Source organism: Amphiura filiformis, chromosome 14 (genome assembly GCF_039555335.1).
Source record: "Amphiura filiformis chromosome 14, Afil_fr2py, whole genome shotgun sequence".
Lineage (NCBI taxonomy): Eukaryota > Metazoa > Echinodermata > Ophiuroidea > Amphilepidida > Amphiuridae > Amphiura > Amphiura filiformis.
Genome location: NC_092641.1, coordinates 10894967 through 10917941, shown reverse-complemented (window position 1 = coordinate 10917941; position 22975 = coordinate 10894967). Strand labels below are relative to the sequence as shown.

The window sequence follows — 22975 nt, the reverse complement described above, 5'->3', positions numbered from 1 at the left end:
TTTAGAGCCAACTTTTTAGAAGGTCATTTCAGGGCCACCTGCAGGGGTCATCTGAGGTCATATTAGTAAAAACTGTTGCATGGGCATGAAACTTGGTGGGTACAGTTACCATCAGCCAGATAATCGTGCCCAGCCGATAACCGCCAAATTCATTTACCTCTCTACCAAAAGTTATCGCAAAAGCAGGCGGTCACAAAAGCAGGCGAGACTTGTGGTTCGAGAACCGCATGGCCTTTCCTGTGGTGCTTAATGTGCATAAACCATCTGGACTCCACCGGGGACCCTTAAGGGGACCCCATGGCCGTGCTGGGCAAGAGTTCCGCTCGCTATGCTTAGCAAGTTCAGGATTTTTTTGGGGCAGCTTGTGACATCTCTGACTGTTGTATTTAGTCTGAAACTTGGTGGGTAGTCACCAATTAGAGCCAAATCCTTATTCAGACTAACACTATTCTTGACATAGGCCTATTTTGATACATTTTGATTAGTTTAGACCCATTTGGACCCTTTTCCATCCAATTCCACCCGTTTCGCTCCACGTGGCTCAATAGTAATTCCCAAAATTGATTGATGTATCATTGTATGCTCTGCAAATGAGATAGCTACCAACCGACCAGATGTACCCATTGAATGTAATACGTCACATATACTCAAATGATTTCACCTGTTGCACATTCAACTTTCACTGTCACCATAAAGCACAGAGCCACAGCGCCATTGGTGCTCTTGTTTCTTGTGTATACAGTATATCCTCTAATACCCCCCCCCCCCATTTCGAGAATTTTACACCCGGCGTTTATTAGAGGATATACAGTAAGTACCATCTTTTACATTTCTTAATTGTTCAGAGTTCAGGGTATGCAATGGGCCATTCCATTTAAAATCCACATTCCCCCTGTGGAAGATTTTGGAAATATCTTCCACAGGGAGAGTATGTTTCTCAAATGTAACAGGTTTCAGTTAATCATTTTGAAACCCTTACTCCAACCTGTATTATGGCTTTACATATATCTTCCACAACTGGAGTGAGTATTTCAAATGGAAGTTACCCAATTGTCTCTTCTATTCAAAACTTATACTCCTTCTGTGGAAGACTTAAGCTAAATCTTCCACAGGAGTAGTGAGGATTTTAAATGGAATAGCCCAATGGTGATCATTTGGTGTATAAGAGAAGCAAAGCCTCTACCCCTTCTACAACATCAATGATCGCCATCAACCATTGGTCAACTGTCTTAATGTCATGATTGTAGTTTAGCCAATCAGTGTGATTATAAGGCCCATAACCATGATAACCAGGATTTATTTGGTGGGGGCTGATTTTGAAAAAGTGGACTTTTTTAAATAAAATTTGGACATTTTTGGACTTGGGGAGGGGTGGATTTATTTCAAAATTTGGACCTTTTTGACCAAAAAGGCATGTAATACCTCAAATGGGACTTTTTGGGTCATATAAGGGGATTTCTGAGGCCTTTGGCGACCCTCCCACCCTCCCCGGTTACGGGCCTGGTGATTATTTAATACTTTTGCGTTCACTCCACATGATATATAACTCTGAAGAATTAGGAACTTTATGTCTGGTAAGTCTCAGCACCAGTTCTTGAGTGTCAAATGCTGCTTTCTAAGGATGCTCTTGCTTTGCATCACAAATGTAGTTTTATGAAATTAAAATAAAACTTGGAATTGTGACATCACAAGAGTCCTCCAAGGATACATATTTCAAATTCAGAGTCATCAAAGAAATTGTTATACCACAAAGATTCGCCTAATGGCACAGATGGGCTCCTTCACCTTAAGGTAATTCACATACAAATAGAGTTCAACAAGAATTATGGGTCTGTTCCCTTATTTTGTTGATGAGATTTTTACGGGAGAGCACTTTAAGTTTGTGCCTAAAATTCCAGTTAGGCAACGAAAAAAAGAAACCCTGTTCTACGGACTCGGGTCGGTCGGTCGGCCTTTTTTTTTTTCTTTTCTTTTTTTTAAATGACCCAAATATCACCAAAATCTGTAAATAATTTGCAATTTGAGAAAATACAAAAACAAATTTGTTCCTGAAATTTCCGAAATTTGGGTTGGCATTCATTTGTACAGGAAAAATTTTGTTCCCAATTTGTTTAAAATCTGGGTCGGTCGGGCCCGTAGAACAGGGTTTTCTTTTTTCGTCGCCTTATGTCAAGGCTATAAAGTGACATAAGGCAGATCTGTACAGTATGTATGAGTGTTTTTGCACATGTTTTGTTTTAATATAAGTAAAACTGATTATCGTCATTTCATCTTTTTTCACCTTCCCTTATTCCTTCCCTGATACAGGTACAAGTCAAAGTACAGAATATCCATGAGGAGTTACTACAAGTCAATGCCTCATTCGAAGGCAGACCTAATTTACAACTCTCAGTTAAACCACAGAATTCTAGCAAGGTAAGTATTTCCGCAAAATAATACTGTAGAAGTGGTCATTTTTGCGAGGATTTTATTTTTGCTAACAGGTTAGGTCACAAATTTAACCTGATGTGAATATGAACTATTGGCAAGTAATAACCATTGGTAATGCATCAATTTTTGTGAAAATACGAACACACAAAAGGTTTTTTTTGTCCAAAATTGCAACAAAATTTCTATGCGAAAATAACCACTTGAGTTTCAGTGCAATTTATGTGTAGTGAAAAAACTCTTTGCTAATGTGCTAGTCAGTCTTAAAAGCATTTTCCATGTCGAAGTGTTTCAGTATATGAAATACTTCAAATTTAACAAAAGCAGAGTAAAACTAGCACTCTTTTCATGCACTAAACTATCTCTATATGGGCCAAGTATATTAACACTCCATTATTGAGTATGGGAATCTTTAAACCGCAAAAAAAGTGGATTATTATGTGTCATGATGTGGAGAAAAGTGTCTTGGCAGGTTTTTAATTTCAAATTGTTTTTAGTTATCTTCAGACCATATATTTTTAAAACCTGCAAATATATTATGGTGTAGTTGAGGGATTTTGAGCCAATGGGTCATAAGTTGAACCCAATTGGACTCAACGAATATGGGAGTGGACGGCGATTCACCACCTTTTATTCTAAAATAGTCCCTGCAAATGGATGGGGGAAATTTTTATCAAGAAAGTTAACAAAATAGCCACTATAAAATATGAATTCTCTGAGGAGCAAGGTAGGACCATGTGATACAATTTTCATATGAGGTTATGACTGGTTAGTCTTAGTCCCAGTCGGCTTGTGCTCCTTTGTTACTAAACAAACGATCTGGTGACAAGCTCCAAGTACGTTTTTTCTGATTGGCCCAACCATTACCCCAAAATTTAATTGGGTTTACCGGTTGCCAATCAACCACTGGGCTTCAGTAGTTTGATTTTATTACCTAAAAATCAACTGATTTGACAGTTTTTGCCCATTTTATTTCTCAAAGCGGGATCTATGTTTGATTCTTTTACCTTAACAACAGCTGATTTGATAGTTTTTGACCATTTTTGTCTCGCCTGATAAGGCAGGAGACTATATGATCACTTTTCCGTGTGTATGTGTGCGTTTGTAAATGCCTCCAACTGTGGAGGTGTGTGTGTCTTGTCACATTCACACTGTGGAGTCTGCTCACAACCGTGGAGCTCCACAGTTGAAGATAAGCTCAAAAATGGGGTTTTGGGCCATAGAGGGGGTATACCACCTGTCATTTTCTGATTAGAGCAACCTCCACAGTATGGCGGTTGCTGTGAGATTTGTGTAAAAAAATCTCCCCAGTTTGAATGTGGGTGTGTGAATCTCCCCAGTTGGAATATACACACACCTCCACACTTGGCGGCATTTACAAGAGGGGGTGTGCGTGCGTGCGTGTGTGTGTGTGTATGTGACAAATTTGGTTAAAGTTTTGGTTAAAGTTTGCCTTCCGCCTATTTTCTCGGAGACTAGGAGTCGCACATTCCTCAAACTTGGTGGGTGGGTGCACCTTGACCCGAGACAGAACCAGTTTGTATTGGTTAGTGGTTCAAGGTCACTGAGGTCATCCAGGGGTCATCTTAGGTCAAATTAGTAAAAACTGTCGTATGGGTATGAAACCTGGTGAATACAGTCAACATTTAAAGCCAAATTTTTGGAAGGTCATTTCGAGGTCACCAGAGGTCATCTGAGGTCAAATTAGTAAAAACTGTCGATGGGCATGAAACTTGGTGGGTACAGTCAACATTTAAAGCCAAATTTTGGAAGGTCATTTCGAGGTCACCAGAGGTCATCCGAGGTCAAATTAGTAAAAACTGTTGTATGGGCATGAAACTTGGTAGGTACAGTCAACATTTAAAGCCAAATTTTTGGAAGGTCATTTTGAGGTCACCAGGGGTCATCTGAGGTCAAATTAGTAAAAATTGTCGTATGGGCATGAAACTTGGTGGGTACAGTCAACATTTAAAGCCAAATTTTTGGAGGGTCTTTTCGAGGTCACCAGAGGTCATCTGAGGTCAAATTAGTCAAAACTGTCGTATGGGCATGAAACTTGGTGGGTACAGTCAACATTTAAAGCCAAATTTTTGGAAGGTCATTTCGAGGTCACCAGAGGTCAAATTAGTAATAACTGTTGTATAGGCATGAAACTTGGTGTGTACAGTCAACAATTAAAGCCAAATTTTTGGAAGATCATTTCGGGGTCACCAGGGGTCATCTGAGGTCAAATTAGTAATAACTGTCATATGGGCATGAAACTTGGTGGGTACAGTCAACATTTAAAGCCAAATTTTGGAAGATCATTTCGGGTCACCAGGGGTCATCCGAGGTCAAATTAGTAAAACTGTCGTATGGGCATGAAACTTGGTGGGTACAGTCAACATTTCAAGCCAAATTTTTGGAAGGTCATTTTGGGGTCACCAGGGGTCATCTGAGGTCAAAGTAGTAAAAACTGTCGTAGGGGCATGAAACTTGGTGGGTACAGGCAACATTTAAAGCCAAATTTTTGGGAGATCATTTCGGGATCACCAGGGGTCATCTGAGGTCAAATGAGTAAAAACTGTCGTATTGCCATGAAACTTGGTGGGTACAGTCAACATTTAAAGCCAAATTTTTGGAGGGTCATTTCGAGGTCACCAGAGGTCATCTGAGGTCAAATTAGTCAAAACTGTCGTATGGGCATGAAACTTGGTGGGTACAGTCAACATTTAAAGCCAAATTTTTGGAAGGTCATTTCGAGGTCACCAGAGGTCAAATTAGTAATAACTGTTGTATAGGCATGAAACTTGATGTGTACAGTCAACAATTAAAGCCAAATTTTTGGAAGATCATTTCGGGGTCACCAGGGGTCATCTGAGGTCAAATTAGTAATAACTGTCATATGGGCATGAAACTTGGTGGGTACAGTCAACATTTAAAGCCAAATTTTGGAAGATCATTTCGGGTCACCAGGGGTCATCCGAGGTCAAATTAGTAAAAACTGTCGTATGGGCATGAAACTTGGTGGGTACAGTCAACATTTCAAGCCACATTTTTGGAAGATCATTTCGGGGTCACCAGGGGTCATCTGAGGTCAAATTAGTAAAAACTGTCGTATGGGCATGAAACTTGGTGGGTACAGGCAACATTTAAAGCCAAAGTAGTGGGAGATCAGTTCGGGATCACCAGGGGTCATCTGAGGTCAAATGAGTAAAAACTGTCAGATTGCCATGAAACTTTGTGGGCAACATTTAGAGCCAAATTTTTGGAAGGTCATTTCGGGTTCACCATGGGTTGTTGCAGGTTCATTTACTTCTATCAAAAGTAATCGCGAAAGCAGGCGGTTGCGAAATTCATTTACTTCTACTGAAAGTAATCGCAAAAGCAGGCGGTTGCAAAAGCAGGCGAGACTCGTGGTTCGAGAACCGCCTTGTTTTAAAAAATCGGGACCCATGTTTAGGGATTTTTTTCTCAAATCGGGACCCATGTTTAGCTGTCAATCAACCAATTGGCTTCAATGGTTTGACAGTTATTGGTGATATTACTCCAATACAGGCAATGGCTTTTGAAGTTGGGTCGGTCAGGATTTAGGTCAGGATTTAAAAAAAAAACAATTTGAAAGGTAAAGTGACTCTAAAATATCACCAGAAGAATGAAAAATTAAAAAACAAAATGACTATTTTTTGCAAACATATTTGTCAGGCAAAATCAATACATTTTGGCCAAAAAGTGGCTGATTTTACACAATTTCAGCAAAAGTAAAAACAAATAAAATTCTCCCAAAGTGCAAAATCTGGGTTGGTCAGGTTCATAAAACTTTTTTTGGTTGCCTAATAGAAACTGAAAACTGTAAAACAGGTGAAAATTTAATATCATTAAAATATCCCCCTGTGCAGTAGAGTACTGAAATTGCAAGCTATACTGCACTTGATTATTAGGCTCATTTAGTAATCACTTGATACTGGCGTGATAATTCAATTGCACCGGTTATGCCTCGTGGGAAATGCCAATAAGCCATTGATGATGATGACGCTAACGTGGCGATGATTTGCTAGGCATCAATGGCAGTGTCCTCGCACCATAAATCATATCTCTGTTAGTTTGATGGCTTTGTAATGCTATGCGATGACCTTCAGCTGGATAGGACAAATATTTGTAGAAAATGAAAAATATTCCTTAGGGGAATTTTAAACAAGATTGTAACATCATCAATGCGAGTATTAACGTAGCTTCATTTGAATATTTATTGTGAAAGCATCACATTCAAGATTGAATTTTGAAGCTTACTACAAACATTACATATGTCTGAAGATAGCACTACATTTTGAAGCTATCTGTTAAAGATAGCATCACATTTTAAAGCTATCTACTGAAGATAGCACTAAATTGTGAAGTTGTCTACTGAAGATAGCACTAAATTGTGAAGCTATCTACTGAAGATAGCACTAAATTGGGAAGCTATCTACTGAAGATAGCACTAAATTGTGAAGCTATCTACTGAAGATAGCACTAAATTTTGAAGCTATCTACTGATGATAGCACTAAATTGTGAAGCTATCTACTGATGATAGCACTAAATTGTGAAGCTATCTACTGAAGATAGTAATAAATTGTGAAGCTATCTACTGAAGATAGCATTAATTTGGAAGCTATATACTGAAAAATAGCTGCTATAAATTGTGAAGCTATCTACTGAAAATAGCACTAAATTGTGAACCTATCTACTGAAGATAGCACTAAATTGTGAAGCTATCTACTGAAGATAGCACTAAATTGTAGAGCTATCTATTGAGTATAGCATTAATTGTGAAGCTATCTACTGATGATAGCACTAAATTTGGAAGATATCTACTGAAGATAGCTATAAATTGTGAAGCTATCTACTGAAAATAGCATTAAATTGTGAAGCTATCTACTGAAGATAGCACTAAATTGTGAAGCTATCTACTGAAGATAGCACTAAATTGTGAAGCTATCTACTGAAGATAGCACTAAATTGTAGAGCTATCTATTGAAGATAGCACTAAATTGTGAAGCTATCTACTGAAGATAGCACTAAATTGTAGAGCTATCTATTGAATATAGCATTAATTGTGAAGCTATCTACTGATGATAGCACTAAATTTGGAAGATATCTACTGAAGATAGCTGCTATAAATTGTGAAGCTATCTACTGAAAATAGCACTAAATTGTGAAGCTATCTACTGAAGATAGCACTAAATTGTGAAGCTATCTACTGAAGATAGCATTAATTTGGAAGCTATATACTGAAAAATAGCTGCTATAAATTGTGAAGCTATCTACTGAAAATAGCACTAAATTGTGAAGCTATCTACTGAAGATAGCACTAAATTGTGAAGCTATCTACTGAAGATAGCATTAATTTGGAAGCTATATACTGAAAAATAGCTGCTATAAATTGTGAAGCTATCTACTGAAAATAGCACTAAATTGTGAAGCTATCTACTGAAGATAGCATTAAATTGTGAAGCTATCTACTGAAGATAGCACTAAATTGTAGAGCTATCTATTGAATATAGCATTAATTGTGAAGCTATCTACTGATGATAGCACTAAATTTGGAAGATATCTACTGAAGATAGCTATAAATTGTGAAGCTATCTACTGAAAATAGCACTAAATTGTGAAGCTGTCTACTGAAGATAGCACTAAATTGTGAAGCTATCTACTGAAGATAGCACTAAATTGTAGAGCTATCTATTGAATATAGCATTAATTGTGAAGCTATCTACTGATGATAGCACTAAATTTGGAAGATATCTACTGAAGATAGCAATAAATTGTGAAGCTATCTACTGAAGCTAGCATTAAATTGTGAAGCTATCTACTGAAGATAGCACTAAATTGTAGAGCTATCTATTGAATATAGCATTAATTGTGAAGCTATCTACTGATGATAGCACTAAATTTGGAAGATATCTACTGAAGATAGCAATAAATTGTGAAGCTATCTACTGAAGCTGGCATTAAATTTTGAAGCTATCTACTGAAGATAGCACTAAATTGTGAAGCTATCTACTGATGATAGCACTAAATTGTAGAGCTATCTATTGAATATAGCATTAATTGTGAAGCTATCTACTGAAGATAGCACTAAATTGTGAAGCTATCTACTGAAGGTAGCACTAAATTGTGAAGCTATCTACTCAAGATAGCACTAAATTGTAGAGCTATCTATTGAATATAGCATTAATTGTGAAGCTATCTACTGATGATATCACTAAATTTGGAAGATATCTACTGAAGATAGCACTAAATTGTGAAGTTGTCTACTGATGATAGCACTAAATTGTGAAGCTATCTACTGAAGATAGCACTAAATTGTGAAGCTATCTACTGAAGATAGCACTAAAATGTTATCTACTATCTACTGAAGATAGCATCACCTTTGGAAAAACAAAATACAAAAAAATGAATAAACCAGCAAAAATGTGTGCCACATAAACTTTTAAACTTGTATCTCTAGGCCAAATAAAACCTTTCTGGCCAATATTAAAAGCAACTGCAGGGGATTACTCGACCAATTGACCCATCTTGGTAAATTGGCTGTTGCACAGATGTATCACTAAACAAACATTAGGTGAAATGTTACTCTCTAATCAATATAGCACTGATATGAATTACGATTTGTGATCTTTTTATATATTCTTAATTTACAGAATGATCCTGTGGATCTCCTCGTTGTGGAGGAGATTGTACGAAGCGCCCTCATGGGTGCAACAACCATTGTTGACCTTTCACCTTCGATGGTACCACCTCCAATCCGCGAGGTTATCACCGCTAGCCAGGCTGGTTACCAAATGGCTCAACGGCCGCCATCTTATCAGACAGGGGTAAGTAGATAGTGTGTTCAGCATAAGGTGGAATGTGACCCCGTCCATTTTTTTAATTTCATACACCATGTGCAATGCAATGCATTGCCAATGTTCCATCCTTGTCTTCTCTAACAACTAAAGTGTGTTCTACCATAAGTTGGCAACATGACCTTTGTCCAACTTGGGTAAGATCCATGCATTTTTGTGTAGGTCATGTTTCACCTTATACAGAACAGACTATAGAATCATGTATTCTGTGATGATGTTATATGTTGTTTTTATTATGAAGTTATTAAATAATTGTACAGGGTGTTCCACAGTATGTGATCAAATTAAGGGGTACTACACCCTGTGGTAAATTTAGACTATTTTCAAAATTAATTACACACTGGTAACAGAAGTTATGTATATTATTGGGGCAAGGAGTCCAATTACTACACTGAAATTTCAGTGAATCAAGACAAGCGGTTCAGTAAATATGATATGAAATAAGGTACATCCTAGCGGTACCTCATTTTCTATCACAAGTATTGAACCGCTTGTCTTGGGTCACTGAAATTCCAGTGTAGTAATTGGATTCCTTGCCCCTATAATATACATAACTTTTGTTACCAGGGTGTTATTAGTTTTTGAGAAAAATGCAAAAATAGTCACACATTTATTGAAGGGTGTAGTACCCCCTTAAAAGAAGTTAGACTGAGGAGAACTTGAGACTCTGTAGAGCCCGTGCAGAATGCTATGGAAAATTTGCCGTATTGGGTTGTTTTTGTGTTGTCTAAATACCTTTGTGTGCTTTTATGAGCTATACGTTTACAATAGGATGCATTGCATATCATGATATTCATGCACATTATAAAACTAAAAATACCATTGCCAAAGGCATATTCACATCTTTTTTGATGTATTAGAATTTAGAGTTGCTTGTATTGGACTTTTCCAGTTGTCTTCCGTATCCCCTATGGAAGACATGACCTTAATCTCCCACACAGAGGATGTAGATTTCAAATGGTGGTAATCTGAAATTTAGGTAATGCCATTTTAACTCCCTGTGTAGAAGATTAAGACCAAGTCTTTCATAGGGGTGCATGGATTTTAACTGGAATAGCCCATTGATGACATCACCTCATCAAAAAAGTACAGAAAATATATTTTTACACTAAAATGCCTGAAGAGAAAGAAGTACTTTATCAAATCAATTTGTGTGGATAAAAAAATGACAAATAGTGTGCCACATTGAAATAGTATTCACCATGTATTTGGAACTTCAGGCATATTTGACTAATAATCCGTACAAAAATAAATAAGATAGTGAAAAGATTATTAATTTTTTTATAGATTTTTTGGTATACCTACGCAAATACATGTGTTGTTTTTTTTGTCTTCTTTTTTAAAAAAAAAAAAATCAAATTATCGTGCATGCAAAAATTAACCACTTCCGTAGCATCTCAAATACTGTCTCGTTTGAAATTTTCACACAGTTTTTATTTTCACATTTTTCATGGTTTCAAAATCGCAAATTTAAAAATGGCAAATTATTTTGAGCCATAGGCTCTAATGTGTAGCGTTTGAAATCATAAAGACAAGAAATTGCAAAGCTGCTCAGAACAATTAAAATCCCAAAAAATTATACCGTTAAAAATATCGCGCTATACAATAAATGACATCTCTATTTGAACGGCGAAATGATTCCGTTTTTCCAATTGAGGTGATATTCATGACACAGTGGCTTAACACACAGACTATAAGACCATGTCGCCTTTAGGGATGTAAACCAATATTCACCACAATACAACTTACGGTCACTGCATCATCATACACATACCACAATGGCCTCATCCCAATGGCATAGTTCAATAACCTCAATTAAACAATCATATTGCAAAATTTAACCTCTAGTTACAGAGTATGAGTTTTTGTACCCAAATTTTGAAAGGTCATTCAATGAATGTACAAATGTATTGAGGTTAAAAAACTGCACCCTGATAGATGAGCATGTTGTGGTTCGTAGTGATATGTGACGCAATCTTATTCCAAAGGAGGTAATTTTGACAATTGAGTTATCATCGTCATGACCGTGCTCGGTAGCCAAGCATGCTATTGCAGAAATCTGTATGTCCGAAGCACATTTGGTTACAAAGTTATGAGCTTTTTGATGACATTTTCATTATGTATTTTATTGTTTTTTGCACTGTGCTTTATCCCGTTTATCAATTTCATAATTGTCACCTTTGGTGTGGTTAGAGTAGATCATATCACATATCACAATCAAGCAGCAAGATGAGGCTAATGTCGCTAAAGTTTATTTCGAGATACGATCAAAATATTAAGGGTTAAACTCATCTTCTGTATTTTACTGACATTGTCTACAAATCATAAAATGTATAAATAATTGTATTTTGGCAAAGATAAGTTCAATTTTGATGGAGTGTTCACCAAATTAGAGGCTTTGGGGAAGAATACGAAGTAGAAAATATAATATTTTTATTATATTTTATGACAAATGACTAATTTAGCTTTATCATTTCATGTACTGTATAGCATGATATTTTGGCGGTATTAATTTTATTTCTCAGTTCTGAAAAGGTTGCGATTCCTTTATTCACAGTTCCAAACAGCTACACATTAAAGCCTGTGAGTCAATTTTATTTAAAACATTTAGATTGGCCGTTCTGAAATTACCAGGGGGCAGTGTGTTTCCTAACCAGCCCATCCAACCGATGCCCTGAAATGTTGCCACTATAACTAGTAGTGCCATACCGACCACCGAAATACCAGGACAAAAATGACCAAATTTGTGACATTGTTTGGCCTTTATAGGGCTACAATTATCCTCATTGCGGCCCATTTCAGCATTACAAATACAACTTTCTGTGCGCACACATGTCCTGGTAAAGTCATTTTGTTAACAGATCAGCTGGACGATTTTGCAAGTTTGCCCATCTTGAAAATTTTGTCCACTGATAACTAGACGCTAAGACAGCACATGCCCAAGCACAGATATGGACAGGTTACTTTCAGGCCGGATAGGTTATTTTTGGAGCAGCTTGTCCTGCAGACTAGTTGCTTTTGGGCTGAATTTGACACACTGCAGGGAGGGGGGGGCTGTGAAAAGTATGAAAATTTAAAACAACAGAAAATCCTACATGTGATGAAATCAAGCAAAATAAATGAAAAGTCACCAAATTGATTTTCAGATAGTATGGTCAAAAAAGTGCTGTTGATTTTGTCCTTGTTAAATTTAATTGCATTGACTTAAAATCATTACATCTGAACCATTGAGTTCTATCTTGATGGGAAGTTGCAGCGTATACAATTGCAGTGTATTGCAGTGTATACAAATCAAATGGAGTTACAGAGTAAAAAAAAAAAGATTTGTTTTGCCTGACAAGACTCACTTTGCTTCATCACACATGGGTACTACTGCTTTTCTAATAGTGCTCCTGATTGGTTAATTAAATGATATAATCATCTGAGTAACCAATCAAAATATAGCTTTAATATCTCTTGGTAATTTTAACCGTAAGAGCCCCATTAAGACTTTTCTTACCATATCCCTGATTGGCTCAAGTCAATTATAGTCCTCATATCATTATAACCAATCAAAATAATTCTTAGAGGGTGATAATTTGGCTATTTTCATAAATAGAACCAAATTGTAGAGATGTGTAAGTGGTTATTTTTTAGCACAGGTAATTGTTTTTTATTTGTCAATCAAAATTATGTATTTTTGAGACAGAAAAAATATCAGATTAAAAGCAGTTTGTGTGCTTTTACTAATGTATGTATTCGTAGTTGCATAGTATACATGTACATCTATTTGTAAAGGGAACACTTTTACCCGATTATTTTTGATATAATATTGATAGATTCTTCTCAAATTTACCACCCTAACCCAGGTAAAGCAGGTATATAAAGTTTGCTCGGCTTATAATTGGCAAAAATTATTTGGTTTTTGTTATTGCTTGAGTCAATAAAGTCCGAACTTACTCTCACATAAATTCACATAAGTGTGCGCCAGTCACACATTACGTAACAAGCATGTTAGGAGTCTTATTTTTTTTCGCCATTTATAAGCCGAACAAACTTTAGTCACATCATTTGTTTAACTGAAATATGATCAGAATTTGGGGATGGGAATACATGGATCTCTAACCAAATATTCAGCTCACATGTGACAAAATAATCAGGCGGTGATGGAAGCGATATCGCCATTTTTGAGCTCGCCATTGGATTAACACATAATCATGAAATCTTCACAAACAATTCTAAATTTGTTATGTGGTGTCAAAGCAAAATTATCTTACTCTAAAACCGTCGGGGTACGACAGTGTACCACACTGCAAGTATGTTAATTTTCCATTTGTAATTGCTAACCGTGTATTTTGAATGGGGCTGTCAGCCCTGTATCTTCGCCAGCCTCGTACGTCACGTGTTGCGTTTCCTATGCCGCCAGAAAATAATGGATGTTTCTAAATCTGCAATAGCTGCCAGGTTTTGTGTTTGTAGATATGTACAATATATAGAATACAGAAATCGTCAAATGTCTATAGGGCAGCTATTGTAGATAGGGCTTTATTGCCCTTATAATTATATCCTCATTGACAGCATTTAATTTGATTAAGGGGGTACTACACCCCTCTATAAACTTGTGTCTATTTTTGCATTTTTCAAAAACTAATAACACAGTGGTAACAAAATTTATGTATATTATAGTGGCAATGAGTCCAATTATTACACTGAATTTCAGTGACCCACGACACGTGGTTCGTTATTTATGATAAGAAAAGAGGTACCGCTAGAATGTACCTCATTTTCTATCATATATACTGAACCGCTTGTCTTGAGTCACTGAAATTTCAGTGTAGTAATTGGATTCCTTGCCCCAATAATATACATAACTTTGTTACAGTGTGTTATTATTTTTGAGAAAATGCAAAAATAGTCACAATTTATCATAGGGTGTAGTACCCCTTAAAGATAACCATTCACTTTGAAATCTTAACTTGTGCATTTTCTTTTACAAATTCTATTCACTATTATGAAATCTTTGACAAAAAGATCTTCTTAATGACAGCCAATGGGCTATTCCAGTTGAATGGGTGACTCCATTTAAAATCTACACCCTCTGTGTGGGAGATTAAAGTCATGTCTTCCATGGGGGTGTATGGATTTTAACTGGTATAGCCTAATGCTGGAAAATTGTTCCCTTCTAAACGGATGTACAAGTGCGGTGCTACTAAACTATGTGTTCTGACTTTTTCCCTCATTTATTCTTTGCTCACTCTAACTCATACACTCATCAGCCTTCATTATATATGAGTCGTGTACCAATACGGGTATGTAAAAATGGCGCCTTCTCAATATATCCTCCCTTCCATGAAACATTGATGATACGAATGTCTCTTGTGATTATATAGGTTGTATATTTAACAAAGACTTGAATGGATCATAAGAGCTCCAAAACCATGGTGATGCCACCATGAATCAGGATTGCTTGCATTGTATGATCATATTGCACACCCTCAAAATGGGCTATTCCATTTAAAATCCACACTACCCCTGTGGAAGATTTTCAAATATCTTCCACAGGGGAGTATAATTTCAAATGGAATGAACACATTATGCAGCTCCATTTGAATTGTATATACCCTCTGAGAAAGATTCAACCTGAATCTTCCACAGAGGGAGGGTGAGTTTCAAATGGAGCTGCTAATGTATTCATTCCATTTGAAAATCATACTCCCCTGTGAAAAATCTTCCACAGCGATCTACCACAGCGGTAGTGTGGATTTTAGATGGAATATAGCCTAATGTTGTTGTGCTACAGATAATGCCAGGTTGTGCATATATGGGACACGGTCAGTCAAATATTCATTTGTGTGAGTATTTAACTAAAATTGCTCACTGTGCCTCTTGTATCCAAATTTTAATTGTAAAAGTGGCCCTGGCTCCACAATGTTAGATGGCCCTCTTTCCCACTTGTCAAAAAGAAATCTACATGATTGAATGGTAGTGAAAAAGCAATTTAATGTGAAAAAACAACAGGTTTTTTAAATAGTCTGTAATAGAGAAAATGATATTCCACAACTGATGACTACACCACTTGATTTTGTTTTGTTTACAAAAAGACATGACTTCAATTTGGTGGTGTGAAACCTAAAAAGGGCTACATGTAGCTCTTATGGGATGCATTTCAAGTCTTTGTTAATTGAGACCATTGTTTCTCTATCTATGTACATGTAATTTGCACTTGGTTCGTGCTGAAATGGTAAGTTTTGTCATTCTTGCAGCACATAATGTGGCATGAATAGCATGTATTAATTGTTGTTTTGTAAAGAATTTAGATATACATTTGTAAAATTGAGATACAATCGTGAAAGGTTTTTATAAGAATTTTTTATTGAATGATTTCGCTGCTTTTGGCGACATCAAAACAATTACTGCAAAACTACTATTGCATCATCAACGAAATAGATACAACTTTAATTTCAACTACTTCTATTGTATACTTCCACAACTGAATAAATAGTTTACATTATAAACAAAACTGAGACCCGTAGACTAACATTTACAGACGTCGCACACTCAGAATTAAACATGTACGTTTCCACATGGAAATTTGATATGTGAATTAATAAAGTAGCAACTCCAGCTCAATTGTAATGCAATTAAATACTGGTTTTGTTAACTTTATGAGAACTACCTGTCGATCGGTCAAAAATAAGTTTTCATTATCAATTGGACCAATCTGCAACATTGTAAAATAATTTCACCACACAAAAAAATTGTTGTGAATTATTTGCAAAGCTCCATCTGATTAAAATGAAGATATCATGTAATTGACTAATCAGAGGCAATGTTAGATCGGCAGGTAGTGCTCAGGGGGTTAAATGCTGCATGAGCTCCAACAGAACATTAAGTTCCTATTTCCGTAGCATTTAGTATGCTATAAGGCCCAATATTATTCGAGACATTAATGCTCTGCCTGCTAGCCATAGGATTCAATATAAAAAGCCCAGTTTTGAGATATTTTCGCAAAATATCAAGAGCTGTCTTAAGAACCACTGAATCAATACTGGGCTTGTTTAATTTTGTACTCATTTTAATGCATTTATGCTGATTCCAAATATAGACATGAATATTTACAATTCTGAAAATTTTTGAATTATCAAAAAATAAATTGAAACTTGTCGTCTGCAGTCGACATCTACGTGGAGAGAGTTACATTGTAAGCAAATTCCAAATCAGCTGCTATTTTGTCGCCTTATTTTCAACTCCTCTCCAAGTCATCTACAGCCACTTTATACCGTCGACTCGCTAACTGTTAAATTCAACGCATACGGCTCTGTGATGTGGAAACCTGTCCCTTGGTGGAAGACTGACTGTCTATATATAGACATCAATATACCTTATATGTGCTGCGCTACCATTAGTATATTATTGTTAACAGGCTTATTAAGGATCAATTTGTTTTCATGAACAAGAAGTTGACACAACACTTGCTCTGTGATAATATATTTTTCAGAAGCTTCCTAAATGTAAACATCTATATTTTTGCTGTACTATTAATTTAAAGTACATAATTTCATATGCTGGTGAACTGTCGCAAATTATTCCTTAGGAACTTAAGTTCAGGAAATTTAAAGGAAGAGGTGCTGTTCTCTTACTTGGCTTTTTTGAAGGTTGAGAAGTATAGGCTGATCTAGTTGAAATCCATACACCCCCTAAATGGAAGACATGACCTTAATCTTCCACACAGGGAGTATGATGTTCAAATGGGAATAGTGGACTCCGTTTGAAATCTACATCCCCTGTGTGGGATATTAAGATTATGTCTTCTTTAGGGGGTGTATGGATTTGAACTGGAATAGCATTATTCATGAAGAAGTAGAAATTCAACACCTGCACCTGGTCTGTGATACACATCACTTTGAAGAGGCCTGTTTTCTTTGAGGTGATGGTGTATCTAAACACTCAAGTTAGGCAAAAAAACAACAAGAAAAATTGTCTGCTTGTCTATAGATCACCTTTAGAAGTTGGTTCGGTCTTTCAAAACAAGGGTTTTTTCCCCTTATATCGTTTTTAAATACCAAAAGTATAATGTGAAGTACTTGTTTGTATGTAAAACACTCACTGACCATAGAATTTCCACCAAAGACAAATTCAAGGTAAATCCTACTTTATTTGACACAAACTGCATTTTAAAGTTCAACAGTGTTTTACTCATGTAGATGCTGAGAATGATAATACGAAATAAAAATTTTTGAAACCCTTGGCCAGGTACGACTGGATAGGGGAAACATGCAGGGAATGGTATTTTACAACATTTCTTTCATATCTTCATGTCATTTTCGGGGAAAACTGTAAAAAAAAACCTTTTTTTTTTTTTTTAAAAAAAGTTCTACGGTTGGGACTGCTGGGATGGTCGGTCGGACTAGGACAAGCAAAGCCCTTAGCAGCTTCAACTTCGGATGATGGGCTGTTGTAGTGGCAAAAGCACTCGCCTTGCACCATTTTTGCTTAGGTTCGATTTCCTGCAACACAGTACATGGTTGTTGATCCGTAATCGTCTTCACAGGGTTAATGACCTTCTCTGTCTGCAACATGAGAATATTTGTGAGCATGAGATTGTTTCAGTGAGAACTAGGGGAAATATCTATGATGCTTAAGAGGCATTATCTGTTATTTTGGAGAATTTTTTTAAAATGTTTGCCACGGTCAAAAAATGGATTTCCTTTAAACTTTCATATTTGATGCACCTTGACCTGAAACAAACACACATGAAATAAATTTGGGAAAAATATCCCGTTGCCATGGTAACAGCCAAATTTTCATTTTAGGCCTATTTTCACAATTTTGCATTTTTCAGCAGTCAATTTGTCAAGTTTTGAAGCCAGTGTTACTAATATACACAATATATATATACTGTTTTCTTTATAAGGTATGAATAGGTCAAACCTTAGATGCCGCATTGAAAGTATAAAAATAATCACCAGATGTCAGGGTGGGTTATACCATTTATTTGAAATAGGGTGTTTTTCAATTTTTCAAAGTATGAAAATATACCAACTTTGTATAGCTCATAAACCATATGGTAGTGCTCGATTTCAACATCAACCACAGCATGTTGAGATGATACATTGGTCTTATTAAAAGTTACATTTGAGCTTGGGGAAAACACATCTGTATATACAGTGTTGCCAGACATTTTCCTATTTTTCGAAATTCAACACAAATCTCACCTTAAGTTAAATGATGTGAAAATGAAACATCATCCTTTCAAGGAACATTTAGAAGAAAGATAGTTTTTATTCATATCAAATTTGATCAGTTATAATGGTCAGTGTTGTTCTAAACCACATGGGTGTTGCCATAATTGGGGTTTTATTGTGATTTGTGGATATTTTCAACTTTTTAAAAGTTATAAAAATACCAAATTGCATTTCTATAATAAAGAAAGAAACATCGACCTCGTCATGTTGAGATGATACATTGGCCTTATGAAAAAGTTATTTTGATGGGGGGGGTAAAACATCAGTTTATACAGTGTTGCCAGATATTTTCTATTTTTTCAAAAATGAACACAAGTCTCGCCAGTAAGTTAAAAGATATGAAAATGAAACTTCACCTTCATATGGAACATATCTTTTAGAAAGAAAGTTAATTTCATATTCAATTTGATCATCTGGGATGGTCAGTGTTATTCTAAGCCATATGGGTGTTGCCATAGCTGGCGTTTAATATGACAATATTTAGATATTTCCAGCTTTTTTACAAGTCTTAAAAATAGTACACACCTTTAAAATTATTGTGGAATGAACGCAATATTAAGGTTAAAATTAACCTAAGAACACTTAGTATGTGAATTTAAATTTTAAATTTGAGTTCGGAAAATATTTCCTTCTATACAGTATTGCCAGATATTATCACGTAATTCAAAATTCAACGTATGTTGAGCTTTTTTCAGCTTTCTTTCAGCTTTTTCAGCTATTTTTCAGTCTTAAAATGCCAAAATACAATGGCATGCATTCCTAAAATAAAGATGTGAAAATGAAACATCGACCTCATCATGTTGAGATGATACATCGGTCTTATGAAAAATTTACATTTGAGCTTGGGGAAAAACATCTGTTTATACAGTGTTGCCAGATATTTTCCTATTTTTTTCAAAATTCAGCACTAGTTTCACCTTAGGTTGAAAATGAAAGTTTATTAGAAAGAAATTTACTTTCATATTAAATTTGATCAGTTGTATAAATGGTCAGTGTTGTTCCAAACCACATGGGTGTTGCCATAATTAGGGTTAAATAGCGAGATGTGGTTATTTTGAACTTTTTACAAGTTTTAAAAATACCAAAATACCATGGTACGTATGCATTCCTTAAAAAATATGTGGAAGTGAAACATCAACTTCACCATGTTGAAATGATACATATTTGGTCTTATGAAAAATTTACACTTAAGCTTGGGGAAAACATATGTTTATACAGTGTTGCCAGATATTTTCCTATTTTTTTGAAATTTAACACAAGTCTCACCTTAAGTTAAATGTTCCTTCACAAGGAAAGTTTATTAAAATGAAATTTACTTTCATATTAAATTTGATCAGTTGTATAAATGGTCAGTGTTGTTCCAAACCACATAGGTGTTGCCATAATTAGGGTTTAATAGTGAGATGTCGATATTTTTATAAGTCATAAGGGTTCAAATAGCGGCGTTTTCACATATTTTTTTGTGGACCTGAGAGCACATCAGACATATATTGAAATTTGCGATATAATACAAATTTTATGGCAAATGATTAAAAATTGATATTTTGAAATTTAACAGATCTCAAAAGTAAATTTTATAAATCTAGTGATATGTACTTAAAGTGTATGTAGCTGGAATGAAAAGCCGTCCATATAAAAATTTGACCTTTTCAGATGAAGATATAGATTTTTCACCAAAACACCTAAGGTCTTTTGGGGAAAATCTATATCTTCACTATGAAAGCACAAATGCTTTAAATTAACATTAATTAATTGATTAGTGGTCGGCTTTTCAACCCAGCTACATACACTTTAAGTACATCATTAGATTTATTAAATTAACTGTAATATGTCAAAAAATAAAAAAATTCAATATGCATAATTTACCCTAAAATTTTTATTGTATCGAAAAAAAAAAAAAAAATCAAAATTATTTTATATCAGAAGGACATTCCTCGTATTCAAAATGCAATTTGGTATATCTGATGTGCTCTCAGGTCCGACAAAAATACTGTGCAAAGGTGGGTGACCAACCCTTAAAATACAACACAGAAAACATCAAACATGTATACTTTAAAATATACATAAAAGCCATAATGTTTTTACCAATATACACATACTAGCTAGGCTAAAATAAATTAAAATAACATAAGATTGTTACATTGCAAAAGATGCATATAAGAGTAAGATAATGTTTAAATTACGCCTACCCCATATTATTAAAGCACACATCCCAACTATACTTGCAAAAAAGATATGGGGAAGAAATGGGCAAAAAACTATATAGATCCAGCGAAGGTTTTGAAAGATATGAGAATAGTCAAAGACAATAACGCACAGAACCTTTTCACAGCCAGACAAATTAATGTCCAGTTACCTTTCCCGAGAGGAGCTCGTGGGAGAGTCGAAAGTATGAAGAAGAAATGACCATTGAAATGTTGCATGATATTGTTGCTAATTCTCTGTCATTCAAGCATCCCCTGCTCATTGATGACATGAATTTGTATGAGCTTGTAAAAAGGAAGCAACTAAAATTAAGCTTTCAAGACTGAAGGAGATTTATATGAACACTTTTGCAGATACTTGCAGGGTTAAAGCAAAATAAAAAATTACCAAATGTTGATAAAAGTTGTCTGAGGAAATATCCATTTCAAGTAGAAAAAGAGGACTACTGGGCACAGTATACCTATGACATGACCCGGAGGGGTTGTCCCTGGTTAAAGGTATACGAGGATGTGCCACGGTTTTGGGGGTACCTTAGCAATTTTGGTATGTCGATTGGTGGGTTTGCAGTGGAGACAATACACCAAATTGGGTGCATTAAGGCAAAAGTGCCTATAAAAGCGCCAAATTAGGACAAATTTGTGTAGTTTTTGGGTGTTTTTGTAAAAATTGGAATACTATAGCTGTAACTTTAATAAGGTGTCATTTTAAAATTGAAAATGTATCCACATTTCACTATTAACTCCATTTATAGTGGCATCATCCATGTGGTTTATTCATGGCAGCGATTTAAACAATATAAATCCTAAAGTGAGACATACGTTGAATTTTGAATATATGTGCTAATAACTGGCAATACTGTATAGAAGGAAATATTTTCCGAACTCAAATTTAAAATTTAAATTCACATACTAAGTGTTCTTAGGGTAATTTTTAACCTTAATATTATGCGTTCATTCCACAATAATTTTAAGGATGTGTACTATTGACTTGTAAAAAGCTGGAAAGATCTAAATTGTAATATTAAACGCCAGCTATGGCAACACCCATATGGCTTAGAAATAACACTGACCTTCCCAGATGATCAAATTGAATATGAAATTAACTTTCTTTCTAAAAAGATATGTTCCGTATGAAGGTGAAGTTTCATTTTCATATCTTTTAACTTAGGGCGAGACTTGTGTTGAATTTTGAAAAAAATAGGAACATATCTGGCAACACTGTATAAACTGATGTTTTACCCCCCAGATCAAAATAACTTTTTCATAAGGCCAATGTATCATCTCAACATGACGAGGTCGATGTTTCTTTCTTTATTATAGAAATGCAATTTGGTATTTTTATGACTTGAAAATATGCACACCTCACAATTAAACCCCAATTATGGCAACACCCATGTGGTTTATCTGGCAACACTGTATAAACTGATGTCTTACCCGCCCCAGATCAAAATAACTTTTTCATAAGGCCAATGTATCATCTCAACATGACGAGGTTGATGTTTCTTTCTTTATTATAGAAATGCATTTTGGTATTTTTATGACTTGTAAAAGTTGAAAATATCCACAAATCACAATTAAGCCCCAATTATGGCAACACCCATGTGGTTTAGAACAACACTGACCATTATAACTGATCAAATTTGATATGAATAAAAACTCTCTTTCTAATAAATGTTCCTTGAAAGGATGATGTTTCATTTTCACATCATTTAACTTAAGGTGAGATTTGTGTAAAAAAAAAAAAAATAGGAAAATGTCTGGCAACACTGTATATACAGATGTGTTTTCCCCAAGCTCAAATGTAACTTTTCATAAGACCAATGTATCATCTCAACATGCTGTGGTCGATGTTGAAATCGAACACTACCATATGGTTTATGAGCTATACAAAGTTGGTATATTTTCATACTTTGAAAAAATTGAAAAACACCCTATTTCAAATAAATGGTATAACCCATCCTGACATCTGGTGATTATTTTTATACTTTCATTGCGGCATCTAAGGTTTGACCTATTCATACCTTATAAAGAAAAAATCATATTTATATTGTGTATATTAGTAACACTGGCTTCAAAACTTGACAATTTGACTGCTGAAAATGCAAAATTGTGAAAATAGGCCTAAAATTGAAATTTGCCTGTTACCATGGCAACGGGATATTTTTCCGAAATTTATCCCATGTGTGTTAGTTTGAGGTCAAGGTCCATCAAATATGAAAGTATAAAGAAAATCTATTTTTGACCGTGGCAATT

General features: G+C 35.3%; 1 protein-coding gene across 1 annotated transcript in view; it reads left to right on the top strand.

The window, feature by feature from the left end:
• Nucleotides 1-22975, top strand: part of LOC140169186 (uncharacterized) — a 144915-nt gene that overhangs the window by 18232 nt on the left and 103708 nt on the right. Inside the window, exons 4-5 of the mRNA XM_072192444.1 lie at nucleotides 2308-2415; nucleotides 9091-9264. Coding sequence (XP_072048545.1) covers nucleotides 2308-2415; nucleotides 9091-9264 — 282 coding nt within the window. The remainder of the gene's footprint in view (nucleotides 1-2307; nucleotides 2416-9090; nucleotides 9265-22975) is intronic.